This window comes from Seriola dumerili, unplaced genomic scaffold, assembly GCF_002260705.1.
Source record: "Seriola dumerili isolate Sdu_G_001 unplaced genomic scaffold, Sdu_1.0 BDQW01000052.1, whole genome shotgun sequence".
Taxonomy (NCBI): domain Eukaryota; kingdom Metazoa; phylum Chordata; class Actinopteri; order Carangiformes; family Carangidae; genus Seriola; species Seriola dumerili.
In genome coordinates, this window is record NW_019174307.1 from 11,986,467 (window position 1) to 12,009,207 (window position 22,741).

The 22,741-nt window shown below is 39.5% G+C and overlaps 3 protein-coding genes across 5 annotated transcripts; 1 reads left to right on the forward strand and 2 right to left on the reverse strand.

The window, feature by feature from the left end:
• The first annotated feature begins 186 nt into the window (after window positions 1-186).
• Window positions 187-3,430, forward strand: scrn3 (secernin 3). 2 transcript variants are annotated; one of them, XM_022740372.1, is made up of 8 exons: window positions 187-271; window positions 526-698; window positions 828-1,009; window positions 1,222-1,421; window positions 2,067-2,279; window positions 2,384-2,546; window positions 2,650-2,830; window positions 2,950-3,430. In XM_022740372.1, exons 2-8 carry the CDS (start codon window positions 543-545, stop codon window positions 3,109-3,111), a joined length of 1,257 nt encoding a protein of 418 aa, XP_022596093.1. In that variant the 5' UTR covers window positions 187-271; window positions 526-542; the 3' UTR covers window positions 3,112-3,430. The 2 variants fall into 2 exon arrangements, with proteins under 2 accessions (XP_022596093.1, XP_022596094.1); XM_022740373.1 differs by having other exon boundaries at window positions 193-271; window positions 529-698.
• Window positions 3,431-3,520: 90 nt separating this feature from the next.
• Window positions 3,521-12,563, reverse strand: gpr155 (G protein-coupled receptor 155). 2 transcript variants are annotated; one of them, XM_022740371.1, is made up of 16 exons: window positions 12,277-12,563; window positions 11,555-12,070; window positions 10,462-10,861; window positions 9,936-10,104; window positions 9,681-9,836; window positions 8,924-9,007; window positions 8,681-8,801; window positions 8,468-8,552; window positions 8,065-8,155; window positions 7,746-7,953; window positions 6,709-6,798; window positions 6,423-6,553; window positions 5,904-5,999; window positions 5,755-5,819; window positions 5,498-5,635; window positions 3,521-5,334 (listed from the first exon to the last, which is right to left on the reverse strand). In XM_022740371.1, exons 2-16 carry the CDS (start codon window positions 11,988-11,990, stop codon window positions 5,139-5,141), a joined length of 2,466 nt encoding a protein of 821 aa, XP_022596092.1. In that variant the 5' UTR covers window positions 11,991-12,070; window positions 12,277-12,563; the 3' UTR covers window positions 3,521-5,138. The 2 variants fall into 2 exon arrangements, with proteins under 2 accessions (XP_022596092.1, XP_022596091.1); XM_022740370.1 differs by having other exon boundaries at window positions 11,555-12,130.
• Window positions 12,564-14,755: 2,192 nt separating this feature from the next.
• chrna1 (cholinergic receptor nicotinic alpha 1 subunit) lies at window positions 14,756-22,033 on the reverse strand. Its single transcript, XM_022740339.1, has 9 exons — window positions 21,991-22,033; window positions 20,656-20,798; window positions 20,522-20,566; window positions 19,834-19,943; window positions 19,191-19,386; window positions 18,179-18,416; window positions 15,462-15,685; window positions 14,974-15,210; window positions 14,756-14,884 (listed from the first exon to the last, which is right to left on the reverse strand). Exons 1-9 carry the CDS (start codon window positions 22,031-22,033, stop codon window positions 14,756-14,758), a joined length of 1,365 nt encoding a protein of 454 aa, XP_022596060.1.
• Between the last annotated feature and the right edge of the window lie 708 nt (window positions 22,034-22,741).

The window sequence follows — 22,741 nt, forward strand, 5'->3', positions numbered from 1 at the left end:
GTTAAAAAATACAAAATGGATCTGTTGGAGGCAAATAGTAAATGCTCTATGAATCCCAGCAGCCAAGGTAATAATCTAGAATGAGGAAGACAGGTTACAATGTGTAAAAATGTGAGCCTGTTACTCGCTTTACTACGAATATAAAACGGACTTCATCTCGGTCACGTGACTGCTGTGCTTCCGTGTCAGAGACTGGAATCATATGGAAACAGAGATGAGAATAGAAACTTACGCTGACAGTGACAGTGCCTGGTAAGACTGGCAAATATAGGTAAGGTAACCTTTTGTACTGGTCACAGCATTACATGACACTGCACACTGGCTAACTGGCATCAAATAAAACACTGAATACTCATTTAGCTCTAAATCTGAACTCATATCACTAAGGTGTAGTCAAGTTAGTGTTGTTGCAGTTTTTGCTTATGCTAAGGTAACCATGCTCTTTAAATCTGACCATTAGATAGGCCTATACGTTTGTGTATTTGTAACCTAACCAGTGAGTTGTTCTCTCTGTTTTACTCTCAGCAGTTTTGTGATTTGAAATGCACCCATCCTCATGCGATACATTTGTGGCTCTGCCCCCCTCCACTGAGGGACAACGCATAATCTTTGGGAAAAACTCTGACAGGCCTTGTGATGAAGTCCAGGAGGTGGTGTATTTTCCTGCTGAAAACTACGATGCAGAGGAGAAGGTTGAGGTAGGTAACACAGACAGCCTGTTATTGCCCTCCAACCTTCACTTTCCCACATTGTGTCTGCTCTTTGGTGAATGAGCCATCAGATAAACATTAACAGACTTTGCCCCTGTGTCTTGTTTGTCTTCTAAGTGTACGTACATAGAGATTGAGCAGGTTGCCCACACTTACGCAGTTGTGTTGAGCAGACCAGCATGGCTGTGGGGGGCAGAGATGGGCGCAAATGAGCATCAAGTGTGTATTGGAAATGAGGCAGTGTGGGGCAGAGAGAGTGCTGATGGTGACGAGGCGCTTCTTGGCATGGATCTTGTCAGGTAAACCCCCCGCAGAGTTGTCTGTATTTCCAAGCCTCTGTGACTTGCCAAATCATGCCCATCTTGTGGTGCAAAGGGACATTTAATGACATAGTACCAACCAGAAACGATTTCATGTAATTCTTTCTTCAGCTGGCTTTTGTCAGTTCAGAATAAATTTGTGTGAAACACTCATAGACAAAACATGAATCTGTTACCCTGCAATTTCACAGGCTTGGACTTGAAAGAGCCGACACAGCTGAGAATGCAGTGAATGTTATTACTGAGCTGCTGGAGAAATATGGTCAGGGAGGATCTTGCATGGAAGATGAGTGTGGCTTCACCTACCACAACAGCTTCCTAATCTCAGACAGGAAGGAGGCATGGCTGCTGGAAACGTCAGGGAAGTACTGGGCCGCGGAAAGAGTGGAAGGTAAGACAGACCTACAGAAACAGAATGGGAGCCTATTTGTTCTGACCCTGGAGGAAATTAAACCTGCTCTGTTTGTGCTGTAACTTGAAACTTAAAACACATTGCAAATGCAGCCCACCATTTAAATTATGTTACTTTATCACAGATAAACTGGTATCAGTGCATATGTCATCCATTAAATGGTAATAAGTTGCAGTCCAAAATGCCAAATACACTGTATGTTTGAGGTAGTTCAGAAACAGTGTCTCCATTACAGAGTGTGACCACCAGAGAGCGCTGGCAAGTTTATTTTTCAACTGTAAAATGTCCCATTCAGTACATATATCGATCACAATTCTTTAATAACCAAATTTAAGGGATTTTTAACTCTCAGACTCATTAATGACATCTGCCTTGAAAACACAGTCTACAGTAGCATTTAAAGTTTTTCACTTTTCTGCAGTTAAGGGCCACCTTCCTTTTGTTTTTGTGTTACTGCAGTCATAACTGAAGTCAGCTTAAAACAGCCTTACACGATTCTGAAGTAATAGAGTTTTCTAATAACACACAGCACTGCTTAGGTTGCTGTTGAATAATGGCATTACATGCATTGTTGCTGCATTATTTCATTTTGATGGCTAATCATCACATTTTACCCCTCTGTAGCTGGATATCGCAACATCTCCAACCAGTATGGCATAAGGACTAAGATAGACAAGGAACATCCAAAGATGAGGGAATACGCACGAAGCAAGGGCTGGTGGGACGGAGAGTCTGAGTTCAACTTTGCTACAGTCTACTCCTTTATGACTACAGCCAGAATAGAAGCCTCTGGGAGCCGATACTGTGAGGGGAAGGCGTTGTTGGAAAAGAGCAATGGTTAGTTTATGCGCACTTCACTGTGGAAATGTGGGACTGCATCAGGGGAAAACATTAAATGACTTCTACCACTGTTTATGCATGTCTTGATTTGTTTACTCAAGGCCATATCACCGCTGAGACAATGATGGATATCCTGAGGGATAAAGATAGTGGCATCAACATGGAGGGCATGTTCATGACGACAGGAAGTATGGTGTCTGTGATTCCAACGAATCCTGCTCTGCCAGGCGTTCACTATTTTACAGCAACTCCAGACCCTGAAAGGTAAAGAACTTGGCCTTGCTTAAGCTGGTAAAGCATCCTTTAAAACTTATTTTCACTGGAGTTTATAATGATTTACAAAGTGAATTTTTTATTTGTATGACAGGTCTGTATTCAAGCCATTTGTGTTTGTGAAACACATTAATCAGCTGAAGGAGACGACCTCTCCCAGTTATGGTCCAAATGACCCCGTAAAGAAGAAACCCCGCTTCCAGAGCAAGCCCAACCGCAAACATGAGTTGTTTGTCAAGCATGAACTAGTGGCTGCCATAATTGACACCCACAAGGTTTAACAATTTAATTCAACTCTGCATTTTACCTAAATTTGTCATTTAGTTTAGTGTGGTCACAACATGTATTTATAAATGCTACATTTTCTTTTTTTGGTTTGTCTTTTTGTCTATAGGACAGAGGAAAGAAGATCACAGAAAGCATGAGGCAGCTAGAAAAGGAGAAGATGAAAGAGATGGAGAAGATTCTTTCAGATGGTATTGAGGACCCTGATTTATTGGCAAATCAGTTCCCAAGCTCTGTCCAGGAGGAGATGGCTACGTACAGCAAAAGTTGAGAGACTGCAGCTTGTTGGAACCACAAAACAGGTTTCCAGAGTGAAAGTAGCAGTAAATATCTCTAAGGTTTGTTTGACTTTTAGTCAGGTAAAATTACAAACATGCTTGCATAATTAACCCGGTGAATCAGAACATAACATTAATTAACATCATTATATAAAAAATATGAAGCAGCACCGGATACCTGGGCAGTAAAATGTTGTAGAGGATGTGTGTATAGAATCGTAGGCCAAAAATACAGGACAGTACCTATTCATTATGTGATACATGATTTTAGGGTTCAGTTGTAAAATGTATTGATTAATATGAAGCCTTTGACAGAAATTGTGTGTTACACATTCTATTAAAGTATTTTTATTAAAAATATCAACAAATGTTTTTACACAATTTTTTTTATTACACAAATAAACACAAAACTTTGCACTTAAAAAAAGATTTTTAATTATATTACTATAAACCTGAGAGAAATTTAGAATTACAGCAGCTCGCACCTAACTCACTTTCATGAGGCTTCCAAGTACATAATGTTTATGTGGAGGATACTGTGTTTTACAGAGTCAAGGTGAACACTTTAAAATAACCATATCCATTAACACTTAGATCTGACACATATTCAGGTATTCAGTCCTTGAGCCTTGCTACCACATTATGGTCAGGACTTATTAATGGAGATGGCCATTTTTCAACAGGCAGTTTGCTTTTGTTGTCATTAAAAAATAATAAAACAATTATAAGAAGGCCATGGAAATATGGAGAATACTTTTTTTTTTCAAACTGACCAGTTACTTTGTGCATACTGCTCACTTAGTCCTGGTAAACAGTGTAATAACTGTTCTATGTCAGTATCAAGTCTCATTAAGCTGCAGGTAACCAAAGCAACAATACTTACGCTGCATGCTACATTACCAGTTAACTAACTGGTGAAAGTCATTTAATTATAAATTAAACTGGCAACAAACAAACCATAAAAATGGATAAAGACTCAACTTCCCTTCTTTCCTCTGGAAAGTAGCTTTGATAGAAGAGTGAAAATACAACCTGAGGTGTATGAATATAACAAATGCATTCACTGGATGAGTAGGAGTTTTTACCTGCACCTCTAATTTGGCATGTTAGGGCACCTTTTTTGTCGATTATTTCTCACATAATGGCATGAAATAAATCTACTCAAATTTCAAGTACACATATTTACTGCATGACAATAAGTCTAGTCTAGCTTAGTTTTAGGAATGAGTCCCATCATGTTAAAATATTACTAAACAGCTTCATTGCACATTAAAGGATGCAGCAACATTACTACAAGAGTCAATCAGGAACATGAACAGACATGTAAATAAACTACCAGAAAGTGACAGACCTTAACATTATTGCCCAATCTGTCTGTGATAGACATTTGTTAGAATTTGAGGACTGACTTCCTGATGAAACTCTTAACGCACTGTATTAAGCGTTAGGTCCATGTTTCGATTTTCCACAAGAGATTATAACTACCACTTCTGTTAGTCTCACTTTCAGTTTCACCACAAAACAAATGTTTTTGGTGTAACTGTTAATCAGGGAGTTTACTGTGTATCATCTGAAAGCTCTTGTTTCTGCCCTGACTGATTAGCAATGGTGCCACAATTCCAAAATGTGAATTATTAAATGTAAAATGGCAAAAATAACAAGGTGATTAAAAATTTCCCCATACATTGTTCAGCATACATGTTCTACATGTACTTTACTAATTAATTCCCTTTAAGACCAACTCCACACATTGCATAATACCCTGGCCTTTTAGTTTCAAGTCTGTTGTGCTTCTGACCACACCTAACATCACGGTCAGATGTGTTCGGTTCTAACATCCAACTGTGATGTTGTGCCGCACAACAGTGCAATGTAAAATGCTGTACTGTACAGGGTGTGGACAACAGCATGGCAGTGCAAACAGAATTTTAAATCTGGGTGCTAGTACTTGTTCCTCCTGTTATACCACCTCAGGATGTACCTTTAGGATTAAACAGCTGTCAACTTTGACCTTTTTGACTTATGTCATGAAGCGGTAATACAGGCGACTGTCTTGGAAGCCGTATTCCTGCTTGATGTGCTGGAGCACACCGCCCTGTTGTAACCGCATCCCATAGAGTACCGCCTCACCACGGTCCTGAGCCAAGCCCACCTGCTGAAGCCACTCCACAAGTTCACAGCCAAAAAAACAGTCCACCATAGTCCTCTTTCCACACCTGAAAGTAAAAAGAAGCATTCACCCAAAGGTCTATTGATTTTTCTTTATGGGTAGCCACAAGAAGCAGAGGAGAAGCAGACAGAGCCCACAGACAGAAAATGATTTTTTGAAGTATTGTGGTTTGTGAATTACAGCTAGTGAGTACAACTATGTGCTCTCACCTTCTCTTTTTAACAATATCATGAAAACACTGGTCTTTGTGGTATTTAGTGAACTGCGTGCAGGTCATTCTGATATCCTCTGGTAAATCACTCTGCAGCTGCTCTTCTCGCTTCTTTCCATACCACAGATTGTATAACCTAAGACCATTCACAAAAACAATTTTTAAATGCATGTACACAGTATACTATTTAGTGTAGTATGCACTATACACAGTACATACAGTATATTGTGTGTGTAATGTGTAAATGTTCTTTACCTCTTCTTAAATGGTAACAGAATCAAATGCTTGTCCAGCCCAAACAGAGCAAAGGAGAGAAAACCCTGGCAACAGAAAACATGTCGTGACACTGATATGAAGTGACAACATATACTCACAATCTTAGTACTACATTATTTGAACCAAACCTGTCCATAGTTGGCCACAGCACAGAAGAACTGCAGCTCCAAGTAGAGTCTACCAGGGATGGGGTTAAATAGCAACCACAAGCAGCTGGACAAGTTCTGTGATAACAGCAAGTAAGAGGAATTTTAGGTTGGAGATAACAAACTAGCAAATATTGTTGACAAGAACAGTTGTGTGAATGTGACTGCATTGGAACAATTCATTTAGTGTCAGTGACAGATACTAAACTGCCTTGAAAGTTGTGAATAGTTTTTTCAATATATTTTAGACTCACAGAAATGCATAAAAACACACGCCACAAGATGTAATGGTATTTCTATTTAGTATTATTTAATACGTTTTTATTTAATGGGTTTTCTGAATGGGTTTCTTTGGAGAAGTCCTCCTCTGACACTAACAGGAGGTAGAAATTACACAGCTCAGCCATTTGTGTCTGATTTGGTTTGTGATGCACTAAATATAATAATGCAGGCAGAAAGGCCGACTTCATGTGTAGAAGTGAAAGGTGGTGGTTTACTCACAGCAAGCAAGCTGACAGTCAGAAGCAGACATAAGAGCACATGACGGGCCACTTGTCTATCTGCAACCTGTTGAAGCTCTTCCACTTGGACAAGCAGACACTCTGTTGACTCACACCTGTTCTCACATTGACCTGTGAGGAGGAAGCAGAACAGAGATTTAAAACATTGTATCTTAGTAATTTTAGAAAAAAAAGCAGTGTATTCCCCCAAACAAAGGTTTAATAATTATGGTTATTGTGTGCTGATATGAGTGAAAATGCATGCCATTTACTTATCAATACAATACCTGTGAGTGTGGTTGGTATGTTGTTCATATTTGTGCTGATGATCATGTCAGGCATGGGCTGCGGCTGTGCACAGTCACATATGAGGCATGCTAGTAACAAAGTGACAAAAGTGAAACTGATTGCAATACCATCCTTGTTCACACTAGTAGCAGAGAGCAGATGCAATGTGTAAGTAATTCAATGAACTAAGTAACACAATAGTAAAGCAGAGTGTAATTCAATATATGCTGTTTCACATTTCACATTTTCTACCCATCTGACTGCTATGTTCTCCTATATTCTATTTCTCTTTTACTTGGTTTTTATTAACACATTTGCAACACTTAGCTGCTGTAAGATATTGGAATCATCTTATATTCCAAAAAATAAGTATCCCACAAATCACATTCATATCACAGGAATTGAAGTATTTCTCTTCAACGCTTTCCCACTGGTTTGCAGCTATTAGTAGCCGTTACTCATGCTGTTACTGTCTCTAGTTAACCACTCATTTGCTGACATTCCTTTCTTGACATCTCCTTTCAAAGTAACACAAACTTTAGCTGTGGAGGCTCAATTATAGGTCAAAGTCATGTGACATATTTTCAACAGCTTCATTTCTGGGAAATTATGTGTTCCATAATGCATTATTCATTCTAAAGAAGGAACTAAACTGATCAACACTTTAATGTTTCCTCCAGATTATGACATCCAACAAGTTTTCTTCCTACTTTCAACATTTCAATGTTTACTTTTCGATTTTGTAGTTGCAGAGGCTTCAGACATCAGACAGAAGTTGCGTTGCCTATGCAGAAGTTTGCTATAGACAACATGTAGATAAGGGGTTAGTCCTCACTTTGGATTATTGATTATTCTCGTCCTTTCCTCTCCAACTTGGATTTTGACAACTAACAAGCCATTTTAGATGTTAGTATCATGTGCTGTGATTTTTATCACCAAACTATTGTACTTGGAAACTCATCAAAGTGAAACGATCAAACAGATCATAATTAAATTAATTTGAGTCTGAGTTCCCTATTTACCATAGGGAAAGTACCTCTGTTGAGATCTCCTGATGGGGTGACTGGCTCAACCAGAGTCTGGTTTTCTGGTTCAACTTCAGTCACAAGATTCTCTCCACTGCCAGATGAAGAGTTTCCCTCTTGGACTTGGTCACTCTGGGCCCAGCTTCCTCTACTGAGACACACAAGTGAACCCCCTCCCAGCAGTATGCTGAAGGCGACTACGACTATGGTGCTGATTATCTGTCAACATACACAAACACAGTATTCAAACGTTTTAGTAATTCTCAGCTGGTTCCCAAACAGATGCTAACCATCAGAGGACAGGAATATAATTGCCATTCATGTTGTTACCTGCTGTTTGCCATAAAAGAATGTTGAGTCAATCGTGCCAGACATTTTTTCCCCAGATATGAGCAAGACAGCAGTTAGTAAGGCTGGTATCCTGTTAATAGAGACAAAATTTACATACTGACAATGTCAAAAAGTAAAACATAAACCAGCTCAGTGACACTGAATTGTACATGAAATTTGCAGGAATGTTTGGTTTATCATTTACATTCAACTGAGGTGTCAGCACCCCAGTGTAAAACCACCCCCAGTACTCTTGATCCAAGTTTTAGCCAGTATCTGTTAACATATATAAATCTAAGCTAAACTGTGAATTCTATTTTAGGCTTCATATTGTATAATTATACCTTTTAGTGAACTGGAAAAACAAGTGTAGTTTCATTTCTTTGTTCATAAAGTGACTCACCCCCAGCCTGCAATGACGAACATGCCTGGTGAAACTTTCAGATCCTCAAACCTTTTCAGGAGCACAAGTGAGAGTGCTATTAAACCTAAAACAACAAAGTATGCATTGCAACATTAGCAATCAAACTTCATATATCAAAACCTATCTGGGTAATGTAATACTGTTTAATATGAGGCTAATGTGGGAGGATGGGTGTGTGCATTCACAACATACCTGGCCACACGTAAGTACTGTAGAGCGAGGTACATATTAATGTGAAAGCCAGGACCTGCCCGATGAAGTTGTCTCCTTTCACCACAAAGTTCCACAGGATCATCCCAATGCAAGTTAGAAACTAAAGACCACAGCATAACAAATATTGGCATTTGTGAAGTTACACTAACAGTTACATTTCTTTTGTTAGTTTAATTAAAGGGTAATAAAACCAATTTAGAGTTTATGTGCACGTGTGCTCACCTGTGCCAAGAAAAGGTTGACAGTAAACATGTGAGGTAGCCTCTTGAATTTCTTGCTTAAAAACATGACAGCAATTGTCCACACCTGTCAGAGAAAACACATAGATTTCAAATTATTCATGTTTACCAACACAAAGACTTTTGCACAGATGCGACATACAACTAACATTTAACTTTGCTGGCTGGTTGTTCAATGTAACATCAAAGGATAGCTTGAATTATTCCACAAAATGACATACTTAAGCAGTAGAAACAGTGAAGAAGAAGAATTAAAGAATATGATACTGCAGAATACAAACACAAATGTGAACGTTTCACTACTGCATTGATTATAATTGTTTATATATGGGTATTGTAAAAGATACACTGAAAGTGAGAATAAATGAGGAAGTAAGTCTGTATCTCAGGAAAGCGTTCACTCACACATCCTCTAAGTGACGGAGCCATTTTATGTTACAGTAAGCCGTGTAATTGTATTTTACCTTTACTTGTCTGAAACAATTCAACAATAGAAACTAGCAAAAGTGAACCGTGTCAACATCAATCATGGCAGGCCAAACTGCTTGCAATTATGAAGTAAAACGTGCTCTATCAAATGCTTTATGAGGCTATTTTAACGTCACTTTTTACCTCAGTTTCCACATACTGAGATAAAACAAAATAAACAAAAGAATCAGATGATAGAAAGTCAGTTATAATAACTTATAAAAGATTATCCAACAAAAACCATGTATAGGAAGTGGCTAGTTGTGACTCACCAGTGCAACTAAGCTCACTATGCTTATGTTAAAGCTGACATTCTGCAGTGCATTCATCAAAAACTGAGGATCCTTCCAGCGGATTGTAAGTAACCAGGCAGAAACATACATTATTGGAGCTGAGAGAAAAGTGCTGATCACCATCCCAGAGGTTACCTGTTAGGAGGTAGAATAGAAAATAATGTATGGTGAGTTACAAAGACACAGTATCCGAATGGCAGACAGAAGGTTGGAGGGTAGATGTAAACAACTCACAACTTCTAGCTCCGCGTTATAATAGACAGCATAGATAGCCACACTTGGTGCAGTAGGAAACACTCCATAAAGAAAGGCATAATTGGAGAGGCTTGAGTGGTTCAAAGTGCTGGTGTTGCTGTTGTCCAACAGATCCACCATGTCCTTACAAATCAGGGGCATTAGCAACCTGAAACACAACAAAAGATTAGTGTTATGTACCATTATTTGAGGGTTAGTTCACAATATGCTGTGAAATGCAATTGTGTTAAAATATTTACATACACAAGCTGTTATCATGCTACACTCTCCTGACACCTCTTAACATGTCATGCATTTGGTAAAAGGCTTGTGGTCTGAGAAAGGTCTGAGTCATCCAAAGCATCAGCACAAAGCATACGTTCGGAGGACTTTATAAAGCTCTAACTTGCTGACACTGCTAGAGGATGTCTAATTATGAAAATGCAAGGTCATCTATTTAAAAAAGGTCATCTCTTGTACAAAATGGCCATCAGGTGCAATGAAGACATTAGTGTTTTCCACTCACAGTTTTGCGGTAATGAGTAATATCAGTGTAACAACGGTGGATCTGGTCAGTTTCCCTAACTGCCCCACCATGGACAGACCCAAGTAGAACAGAGCTGCTCCCCCGAAAGAATTGGCCAAGCCATCCACAAATTCAGCCATGAAGGCAGGAATTGTCTGGTGCAGGACAAAGTGGGCGATGATGCCAATGACAACCATGAATACAATAGGGTTCTTTAAGACCTGTAAAACTACAAGTCCCACTATCATAAGTTTGCTCTGCTGGTGGTTTCCCTCATCCTTCCACTTCTGGATCTCACAGAAGGCAAAGCCGATGGGATTTAGAAGCATCAGGGACACAGGTGCGACCAGGTAGATGTACTGGAGGTACTCTGGGTATGTGCTCTGATATAGGGCTTCAACTATGGAGAAAAATGAAGGCAAATGTTTCAGTATGTTGGGATGTGGTGCAAATGTAGTCAAGAAAATCAAGAACATCAAAAAAAAAATATTGACACGATTGCATCATACCCGCCTTGATAAACCCCAACATGAAAACTGCTATGCTAGTGTACACAAGTCTCTCATAAACAAATGGCTTCAAGGTCTGCAGATGTTTGGATTTAAATGGCGCTGGAGTCTGAATAGCTGACTATGAAGAGACTCCAGCCGCAGAGCAATGGTTCGAATTGGTAAGTTCCAGAAGTTTTAGTCAGTGAAGTGAAAGCAAAATAAAAGCTGTTTATTGGAAATGCCAACACTGAATTATGAATAGAAGGAAAAGATAGCTAAGGCCAGTTCTTCAGGAATGCTTAGATGGGTTTGTTTTTAATTTGATAACAGCCTGAAAAGACTACTTGACTATGAATACAGCAACATTACTTTCTTTTTCCATTTCAATCACTTGTGGCTATGGGGTTTGAATGCGATGTTGATAATTCAGGGCCCTGACAAAGGTGATATCCAATTTGGTATACTAAGGTAGTTTACAGTTTAACAAATAGATAATTACACTTTTGTTTTGATGAATGAACAAGCATTAAGACAGCATGATTACAGTTGCAGCAGTAAATGAGAAGCACTGTGGGTGGTAGGCTTTAAGGCATTACACTTACCTATAGGATATCCCAACGCAAAGTCATTGCTCTGTGTGGCAAATATTGCGAAGAGCCCAGCCTTACTATAGCGACTCTCAGGACTGGCGACTATCAGTGTGAGTACGCAGACTATGAAAAACACAGTCACTTTGGCGATGAGGATGCTCCAGAGAAATGACCAGATGACATTACCAAAGTCCAGCAGTACCATATTCTTGAACAGCAGCGCGGGGAGGGCAAACTTGGACACAAAATTCCCCAATCCTTTGGCCTGGGTGGTGGTGATGATGTTCGCCCTCCCGGCGATATATCCACACAGGATGATCCCAAAGCACTCCAAGAGAGCCGGGAAGAGCTTGTCAATGGACATTGCGGGGGACAGAGCAGGAGAGTCCGGGTCTTCCTCCTCCTCATATGAAAAGTTGAAGCTAGTGATTCTGCCCGGTGTCTCCATCGTGCTGATCCTCCCTCTTGTGACAGTTTATCGTGCCTTGTTTGTGATCATGTTAATGTCAAGGCCGTCCCTGCTCGGCACTGCCAGATACCAAAATAGGGAAGATACGGCCAAAGGAGGAGTTGCCGTAGTTACACCAGCTAAACAGGTTCAATGGTAAACAGATAAAGGGTAACTTTAAAATCATCACAAGGTGGAAATAGCTCCTTTTAGAGCGGTTGTAAAGTTGCTACCATATAGCTAATAAGCACGGCCATTTTAATACAGTTATTAAAGTCACTCTCACCTCTCTGACAGCGGCTGTGCTCTCTCATGAACCATGTGTCGTCAGCTCTCCGGTGGTGGGAGAAGCTAACAGTTAGCCAGCTAGCTAACGTTAAGCTGCTGAAGCCGTGTCGACAGGCACCGCAAGGTGCTGAATGTTGACAAAAGTTTATCCTCAGTCTGTTAGTCCACGGTTACAAGGCTGTTCACATAACTCTGCAAAACACTTGATATTTTGTGTTAGAAAGCTGACACTTCAGGTTCACACCCAGCAACTTTCGTAATCCGCGATTTGTCTACACAACTTCACCAATCATGTTTTCAACGCCGGGGCAGAGGGGCGGAGTTCATCACTGTAGCCTACCCACCCACCTCCGACTGAAAGGACGTGTCTCTGCGTTCAATGTGCAATGTACAAATGTGATGCAGTTGTGTAATGAGTCAGAATCACTTGTGCATTTGTTTTTGCAGCTTTTAAAATATGATTTGGACAGGAATACAGAATCCCCCAGGAGCCCCAACCTCGTCCTTCTCCCTCTGTGTGTTTGTGTGCCTACTAGACGTGGGAATGATGTGCTCGGGTCCTTGAGAGCTGCCTTCATTCGTGTTTCCTATCTATAATGATGTCCATACTTTAAATCTACTTTGTTGATCTGTTCTGTACGGGAAGTGAATCAGCTGCAGGTCCACCCTCACCATCTACTCATACTGCAGAAGTCAGACAAGCTGGAAGTGATTACTAAGTCATTTCTAGCATGCAGTTCTTTACACTGGAAGGAGATGTACAACACTAAACTCAAGCTGTCTATACAATATTATATACATTTAAGATGGTTAATGAACAATGTTTTTTTAGAAACTTTATTTATGAGACACAAGACCATGATCACATGGCCTGATTGCACAAACAGAACATACATTCATAACAAAATAGCACACAGTTAAAGTACAACAAATGTTATGACCGACCCTTTATATCTCTCAGTGACCTTCTTGAGCCCAGTTTTCTGCTTTTGCAAGAACTGATATTACAGCCTCTGTTCAAGTTTGTTTCAATCAGTTAATATTGTTACACTTTTGTGTGAGCCAGAGAGAAGACAAACCACAGTCATCCAGTGTCTGCTTAACCTGTAAGACCAATGGTGACAGATATACACCTTATCCAGGCTTAGCAAATAATTGTACATTATCTGACTGAGTTTAATTTCTTGGTCAATAACAACAACAAATTAATGCAGCTTTTAAATGCTGATTTACATTTTCTACGAAATATTATGGTGTTTCAAAGCAATCTCCACAGTGAGAGAGAAATACTGAGCCTTGTAAGGGGTAAAACTTAGCTTCAGTACATCCTGAGAACAAACCACATTATGTTTATAGCACTGAATATCAAAAACTGTCAGCTATCAGTATGGAATGCTTGGTCAGAAATATTTCTAACTTTCGTCTATATTGTATTTAGGAAGTGCTTTTTATTAAACACTGATATATTAGCGGTTTGATAAATTTTGTTGAATTAAAAATTCAAAACATGTTTAAAGTCCTCAAAGTAAGGTATTGTATATGGAACCAATACTGCCAAAACCAAGATAAAATTAGATTAGATAAACTTAGCTAATGACTGGCCTGTTTAACACACAGTTGCAGAGCAACTAGACTCAGTGGGCTTTTGTTGTAACTATCCTTCCTCTGTAATTTCATCAGAAGTTGAGGAAGTAACCAGGCAGAAACATTTGTTAGAGCTAATAGTGCAAAGATAGAGATTTGCATTTCTATTTGAATGTCAACTGGTGGAAAAATTTACACAAGTAGTGCAGTGGGAAACAGTAAACACCCTGTAAAGAAAGGCAATAACTGGAGAGGCTTCAGTGCTTCAGAGAGCTGGTTGCTATTGTCCAATAGATCCGCCATGTCCTTACAAACCACCAGCAACTGTAGTAAGAGTATCTGAGCCAGAACATCAGCCTGTTACACACAAATTTTATTGTCAGAATTCATGTACGATTGCATTATAGGTAACTGAATTTCTACATCTACTACTAGCATATTACAATATTACACAATTACATACAGTAGTCAGGAAAGTGGTCATAAAGGATTTGGCAACATACAATAATCAAGACAACATTTCAGTCAAATCAGTTGCCATGAAAATGGATGAAACCTTTTTATTAACTTGTCCCCTATAAACTGCACAATATTCCAAAAAGTTACATTTCTTTTGAACCAATTAAACATTAAAATATGCACACATATATTTCTTAAAAAACAAAAACAAAAACACTGTCATAAAATATGCGGAAATAAACAGTACAACATGTTCTTGCACATATTTGAAAAAGAACAACTCTTCAAACACCAAAAGGCAAACAAACAGGGACTTCCACAAGCCTTAGAATACACAGTGAATGCTGCGGGACAGCATTCAGCAGCTTCAAAAACATTGAGCAACAAACTGGTCATTTGAAAGGTTAAACAGGTAAAACAAAAGCCACTGGCCTTTAGAGCATGCTCAGCTCAATGAGACGTCCTGCGAACACACCTAATGTGCCGATGAGACACACAGCCATGAAGACGCACAGCAGAATATGATCCAACACCATGGCCACAAACTTCCACTCTTCAGCAGCCTGGAAAGAAAGAGGGACAGTATGTTATATATATGTAATATCTCATTCAAGAACCATATTAGAAACACTCTCTGTGTGAGATGGATTACATTGTTGGATTCCTCATCTGATTTCATGGTTTCTGCAATGTACTTGACTCCTTCAATGGCACTGCGGACATCAGGATTCTTGGTGATGGGCGACTGGTAGGGAACACTAGAAGTCTGGTTGCCAGAGATGTCTGAGATATCAAAATCACCACCATAGTTGTTTTTAATTGGTTTTTCTTTCCCGGGACGCTTCATTGTCGAAAAGAACATGATGTTGGGAATGGTTTCAATAAAAACCTGCCATAAAAAGACAAAGGATAAGCATTGTGTCAAGGAGTATACAGCATCAGAGCAGCTAGATAAAATAAAAACATAGCTATTCTATCTTTCTACCACTAGATGGCAATGTAATGCAGAGGAAAAGGGATAGGAATAGTTTTCCTAAGCTTGCCAAGCTTGGAAATGTGATGGATTTATTTCTAGTCGTTCAGCTCCACAATCAAAATGATATAAGTCATCGTTGTGTTCCCCTCTGCTCCCGTCCTCACCGTGCGAACCCAGTCTGGCATTGTGTGAGTGCTTGGGGAGCGGTGGTGGGTGTTGATGACAATGACAGTGATGATGATAGAGGCAATGACGAAGACCATGGTGAAGAGCATGTACTTCCCAATGAGTGGCACAGCGCTGGAGGTAGAGGGGATCAGCTCCACAATGACCAGCAGGAACACAGTCAGAGAAAGCAAGACAGAGATGCTGAGAGTCATCTTCTCACCTGGGAGACACAACAAACCATCGTCACTGCTCTTACTGGCTTTTTAACTTCTCTAAAAATCCCCATGAGGCTCAGAATGTCATGCAATATGCACTCTGTATAACAAATATTTGTGATCAAACAACATTTACACGGGTGGTTCCAAGCCTGGAGGTCAGTACCCAATTAGAAATATGCAGAAAAAAACATTTGGCAAAACAATCTCACCTCAAGGTCCATTTAGTAGCACATGATCTTCATCAGTGGACGGATTATGCTCATGTGAAAGCTTGAAGGACCTTAATGTGAGATTCTTTTACATGGGTGATGTTTCCAGTGTCACTAATGAATTTATAACATTTTTGACACAGTGTTAATTTTTTTTTTCTCGTTAATTATTGAATAAAATCAAGGAATGGAAAATCCTTCAAATATCATCACAATGAAATAATTCCTGAGTTGAACGGGTCACCACTTAATTGCGGTGTCACAGGGCAAAAGGATTGGAAACTGGTACATCTCTGTTCCACATGCTGAAGAGCTGATAAGATGTTTCTTATCAGTAAAATTTCAAGTAACATTTCCACCCACAATAACACATTCTGTTTCTTAAAGACATCTGCACGGTAAAGGACATGTTGAAGTAATTATGACAATGAAGTGGAAAATGTGGATCAGCCACCTTAAACTACAGTATAGAGTATGTCGGCTCATCATATGTCAACATGCAATCTCATTAGATTGCCACAAGGGAGAGCTGTTTCTGTGAGTCAGATATGTGAGCCCTTTCCCAGTCATCCAATAAGGAGTCCATGTCTAGTGTTTACACAACAACACAATAACTGCACTGTTCACCCACACAAGCAAATCATATTTAAAGCGTGAGAGGCAGCTCCTTTTTTTTTCTAGGACCAACAATAGAACAAGTAAACAGACTCTGACTCCATTTCACACAAGTAAAAGGCAAGACATGTTGTTTTTGTTGCTCAGTAAGAGCAGTTATCCCTAAGAGAGAGACTTTTGGCACCAGCCTCTCCTTCAGCTTCACACTATCCTGTCAGCAGCCATATCAGAAACAGGGATCAAGTGATGTATTATACATTAAAGCAAAGGCCTGCTTTCAGACATGACAGCACAGAGGGACCCTGGGTAATGAGGCAGACCTACACACTGGGAACACGGCCAGATGTGCACACAAGCAGTGCAGTTCCTGTAGCTGCCAGAGTAGAGACACCTCAGACTGACAGGCAGTATTAAAGAAAAGGATTTGTCCAACATGGTGTTAATATTATGAAAACATCAATAATGAGGAAAATGCTCCTTCTAATACACAGTGTGCATCTGTATACTTGCATCAGTTCTTAGCTATTTTTACTTTGATTTAAAAGTGTAACCAGAGACAGGGCTGCCTCAGCTAGACACCCTATACACATTACATCTGATGTATTGCTTATCTGTCTGGTACCTGTTAAATAAACAAATAAAGAAACAAATAGCACATCACACCTTGATACTTGGATGGACACTTAAGCAGTGATTGTGGCTTCAACATGGATGATCTTTAGTGTAATCCATGTTAATGTTCTAGTCAGATATTTTGGGAAAAACAGTTATTTGCTTTCTTGCAGACAGTCAGATGAGAAATGTCTGTCCATCAAATACAAACATACTAGTCAGCAGCTGGTTAGCTTATCTTAGCAGAAAAAATGGAAACAAAATAACTACTAGCTTGGCTCTGTCCAAAGGTAACAACTGCCAGCACCTCTGAAACTCACTTATTAATTTGTTATGTCTTGTTTGTTTGTTCAAAATCCAGTGTAAAAACAACAGTTTGCAGATTTACAGGAGATTATGTGCTGGGCTAACTTTTGCCTGGGCGTGCAGGGATCTCCTGGAGTCTTGTCATCACTGTAAAGGTGGATTTTGCTACCTTGACCAGGCTAGTGATCCCCTGATTTTAGTCTTTGAGCTAAGCTAAGCTAACTGCCTGTTCGCTGCAGCTTTGTATCTACCATAAAGGCTTGAGAGTGGTCTCAATCTACTCATGTAACTCTTGCTTCAGATGTGCAGATTCTCTTCAGTCCAGTAACAGTTTTGTACTTGAACTTTATGAACTGGAAAATACAGAAAAAAACTGTTACCCACTTTGGTCTCTGACTTTTGTATATAATCAACAAAGAGAATTGTTGTGCTAACAACAGACATATAAAACATATGATTTGATTTGGGAAAGAGGATTTTGGACATTGTAACCCCACCCCTCCCCCTGTATGTTGTTATTGGTATATTTTTAGGTCCGTAATGAATGAATGTTTAAATATCTGTCTGTACGTAGTGTTCCCTGTACATGTCATGTTTTATTGCTTTTGGTCGGCAAAAATCAAACAACTATTTAAAAAAAGCAGTGATTGTGAACTGCATCTTTTATGTCGTAATTTCCCTATTGACTGATAACTGAGTCTTAAATCACTGTGAAAGGACACAATGTTGAATCAGTAGAACTTATCAACATACCAGAGTCTGTAGGAAGATAGAAGACAAGGCCAGTCAGGAAGGAGAAGAGCATGCAGGGGATGATGACGTTGACGATGAAGTACAGCGGGAGCCGCAGCATGAGGAAGTGGTAGGTGATGTCCAGGTAAGGGGTTTCTGGGCAGCAGGCATAGTACACCCAATGCTTCCAACTGCGGAAATCCTTCATCACCCACTCTCCACTTTCCATAAAGTGACTCAGATCAGGGCGGTCATTGTCCTGGTGAAGAGAAGAAGTAAACAGGGTGATGAAAGGATGATTTTAAATTCAAAGTCTTTGAAATTTTCATTACGTCTTTCACTTTTATCATTTCTATTTTTCACATCTGTAAAGCACTTTGGCACTAATAGGTGTGTAAAGTGCTAAACAGCCAACAACCACCAGACATCATTCAACCATTTGTTGTTCACAAGTGAGGATTTACACCATTTATATGCTTAAAGGAATTGTTTGACATGTTGGGAATTACACTTATCTAATCTTTTCCTTTTTCCTGATTTTTCATATCTGTAGGGTAAACATGAAGCTACAGCAATTGGGTGGTTAGCCTAGCTTAGCGTAAAAACTGAAATCAGAGGTGAACAGAAATACAAAATTATACGTTACATCTCATTTGTTTAATCAGTACAAAAACATACAATAAAAAGGGTAAAAGTAATAGTAAGTAAGTAAGTTGCGGTTTTATGGGACTCCAGGAAGGAACTACACCTGGCCAAGCTATAGTCTGGCACATAACCCCCCCAAAAAAACAGAATTTGTTGCTTTTACATGTTGGTTTTACAGATTAATGCAAGAATATGCACAATAACTTGTTAATTAGTGAGTTTTTGAAGTGGTGGTGGGGCTGCTCTCTTTCGCTTCATGTTTAACTAACAGACATGAGAGTGGTATCAATCTTCTCATCTAACTTTTAACTCTCAGCAAGAATGAAGGTATGTGTGTTCCCCAAAATGTAGAACTATCCATTTCAAGAATTGGTCTGAATGGAATTACAGGATTGACGACGACCAAGTTTCCATCATAGGTCCAGGTGCCCAGCTTCATACTGCAGTTCTGAAGGTCAAAGGGGAAATGCAGCACAATAATTTCACAGTAGCTCTTGAAGATGGCAGGTGGGTTCCACGTGATCATTCCTGTGTACTCTAGCAGCACTTTGGTCTCATGAACGATGGCAAAGTCACCGTCAGCACTGCGGGCAAAGACAAGCACAGGCAACATCAACATGGGAGATAATAAGTTAAATGTTAACGTAGGGGGACATCAGTGCCTGAGGATGGGTTGCTGCTGCTGTTGCACAGCCCAGCCAACCAGCACTCTGGTTGGCACAAGATGTTGTGGTTGGTGTGTGGTTGTCAGGGAAAAACAGCAGTGTGTAAGATACAGCATATGGTGTGGTGGGGGGGTGGGGGTGGGGGGGGCTACAGAGGCCAGATTTAGCCTGATGAAATCTGAGCTTTCACACGCCCAATACTGAGGCATAGGAAAATGTAAGTCAAAACACCACTGACAGGTGTGCTGATTGTTCCTAGAGGTCTGGATGCTTCAGGTCACATAAAGCTTATTGTAATGAAAAATAAAAGGATTTTAGAAAGAAAAGAAGGACATGACATAGAACAAATATAGCCTGATGACATACTTGTTGTAGAGAACCAGATCAGGCCGCCAAATGTCAGTGGAGGGAACTCTGATCTTTGTGATGCCACCGTAATCCTCTGGGTTCCAGTGCAAGTTCACATCTTTCCATTGCTGAAAAAACAGATGACAACCATTATTAATGTTTTGTTGTGGGCAAAGAAAAGCAAACGAGAAAACATCGTGCAGACTGTGATACATCATTGTCAAAGTGGGGACACATTTGTAGAGATGAGCATTTAATAATAAATTTAGAGTTTCACAATTGCTTAAAATTTTCTTTCTTGAATTTCATCTGTGACTTTTTCAAACTCAAACAAGAATATTTCACTTTATGGGTTGTCTTGATCTTTTAACCATACTAAACTTTACTCTCTGTAATTTACAGCACATGTGGTGTAAAAGCTCATTATTGTAGTCAGTCCTGAGGTTTGTCTTTACTTGACATGACAAATCTATGTGTTTTCAGCCTGCCTTAAATAAAATAATTGTGTGTTTTAATTCAATTCCTTGCCATGGATGTGTTTTTCATGTATAATTTATTGCTTGAAGCATAATTATGTATTTTGCCCATCGCTTTCTTACTCAATTAGTAGATTATTGAGGAGCTCTGCAATATGTTGATGTGTCCACTGTCTTTTTTCTATGACATTGCAACAACAAAAAAAAAGAACATATCAATGTATTCAAACCTGTTTCAGTCTCACGTTGCTGCTGACGATCTGGTTGACCTCATCCTGTGGAGACACAGATAAATGTGTTTAGACAGTTGATGACGGTGAAGTCTAATGCAGCTTGGGTGATGGCGTGTGACGTGAGATCTCACCACACTGATCAGCTGGATGAGCTGAAGGCCCACGGTGACAACCACGGGGTCCTTGAAGTGATTGACAGGACGCACGACCTTATTGTAACCGGTGAAGAGAGTTTTAACTAGATGTGTTTCATCAGAGGAGGCCCAGGCAGCGCCTACAATAAACAAGACACTATGGATACAGGCTTATAGTTGTTTACTTGAAATGATTCTCTTTCTTGAGGGGGGATGGTACGTGTGACTCTTGGCTCTACAAGGTGCCACTTCAGTGTGTTGGAAAATGTTGTTTGCCAAATGCTGTGCCAAAGTAGAATATTCCCTTAATGCCATATGATACTTGAGGTAAGTGATTTTAATACGAGCTGAAAATAGACGTGACAAGTGCCATACTATAGGTGTAATATGTTTGTGAATATACATGTATGTACATAGGCCTGTCATTTTTTTTTTTAAGTAGAATGAAATTGACCCACTTTTACATGGTGTGTGTTTAGTGCGTGCATGTGTGTGTGTGTGTGTGTGTGTGTGTGTGTGTGTGTGTGTGTGTGTGGTTAAGCTTTGATTATTTAATGCACTTCTCATCAATTAATCTTAATTTAAAAAGGAAATGTTTAAAATATATGAATATATTTGAAATTTCTAGGCTATATAACAGAGATAATTACGAACAAACTGAAGTCAAATACATGTTCACAAAGCTGTAGGCCTGTGATGAAAATACCATTTATATGTTAGTGTGTATATTCACTGTGTTGGATTTGGGGGTTTAAATTTGGCAATACAGCATTTAAACATGTGATGGCACCCCATGTAAGGGGGCGTTAATAGAGATATTCTTCCGCTATTTCCGCAGCATATCTGTCACAAGCCAGAGCCGGATCCCCTTTCATTTTTCAGCTGACCTTGAAATGGAGGTCATTTTACAGCAACATGTTATCCGTATGGTTGAATGATTCTCAAGACATTCAACTCAGTAAACTAAGAAGTCAACTAAACACGATTAATTATGCAGGTGAGTTCATGTGGTGACAAACACACAACAGGTTGAAAAGCAGAATGAACAGTACACGTGCCCTTGTCAATCAAAGAGCTCGGTTGCACAAATTTAAATTTGCTCATTAGTTTTGTTGTTTGAATTGCACCAGCTTACACTGACCTGGGAGCAGTTTCATTAAACATAATTAATGAACAGAGGGTTTCATACTTTCTTTTCTAACTTTTCTAACTTCAATTTGCTTGAAACTAAAGCTAAAGCTAATTCAAGTAAAAACACACATATTTCCACAGATAACAAGCACACATTTCCTGAAGTTTTGAAGTAAGTTCTTCTTTAATGTAAGTTCTTACCTGCTAGGATGACTAGATGAAAAATGAAAAACACAGTATTCATTCTTGTCAACAAACCCAGGCATTCAAAACCAAGATCCAACTTCAACACGCTGCCGGTTGACCACTTGAGAATTAAAAAGGTTTGACCCACCTAAAACATTCTTTCAGCGCTGGCAATTGACTTAATGTACAACCCCCAGGCTCTCCACTGGCACCCTTTCTGTTATTGTCTGACAGCGGATGTGAGTGACTGGCTGCCAATGCTTGTCATTTGAGAGGGCCGCATTCCTCGTCATGTGTTATAAGATCAACATGCCAGAGTAATCCACCACTGAAATATCTCATCTTGAATTTGGCCACACACAAACACATGTTCTCTACCCTCAGCATTAATAGTGTATCAGTGATACACTATTAATTCTGCCAGTCCATTTAATAATGTTTAGCTCCTTCAATAAGATGTCTCCACACTGAATAATGATTTACTTTGTATCCTTATGTTCTGTGGAAAAACCTACATGTGTTATGGCTCATTTGGGTGATGTATGACATATTAAATTTAAAAATGGGGTTATGGTCAAGCTCATTTTTGACCTTGGAAACTGTAGTTGACAAAACAATCTCATAACAATGTCCATTTAGAAGCTGTTCTGGAGCTTTTGATCATATCACCTGATCTCCATCATGTTCAAACTCCCATTTCTTAAGCTCTTTGTGTGTACGCAAGGCATTTGCTGAGGAAAATCTGATCCAGAGTTCCAGAAACAGC

Excerpts from the sequence above, each read along its gene's own strand:
- scrn3 (XM_022740372.1), top strand. The coding sequence starts at position 543 with ATGCACCCATCCTCATGCGATACATTTGTGGCTCTGCCCCCCTCCACT. Across the intron at positions 699-827 it reads ATGCAGAGGAGAAGGTTGAG|TGTACGTACATAGAGATTGA; the intron begins GTAGGTAACACA and ends TTGTCTTCTAAG. Across the intron at positions 2,547-2,649 it reads GCAACTCCAGACCCTGAAAG|GTCTGTATTCAAGCCATTTG; the intron begins GTAAAGAACTTG and ends TTTGTATGACAG.
- gpr155 (XM_022740371.1), bottom strand. The coding sequence starts at position 11,990 with ATGGAGACACCGGGCAGAATCACTAGCTTCAACTTTTCATATGAGGAG. Across the intron at positions 8,553-8,680 it reads CAGTACTTACGTGTGGCCAG|GTTTAATAGCACTCTCACTT; the intron begins GTATGTTGTGAA and ends TTGTTGTTTTAG. Across the intron at positions 7,954-8,064 it reads TCTTTTATGGCAAACAGCAG|ATAATCAGCACCATAGTCGT; the intron begins GTAACAACATGA and ends GTATGTTGACAG.
- chrna1 (XM_022740339.1), bottom strand. The coding sequence starts at position 22,033 with ATGAATACTGTGTTTTTCATTTTTCATCTAGTCATCCTAGCAG. Across the intron at positions 20,799-21,990 it reads TCATCTAGTCATCCTAGCAG|GCGCTGCCTGGGCCTCCTCT; the intron begins GTAAGAACTTAC and ends TGTTTATTGTAG. Across the intron at positions 15,686-18,178 it reads CTATCTTCCTACAGACTCTG|GTGAGAAGATGACTCTCAGC; the intron begins GTATGTTGATAA and ends TGTGTCTCCCAG.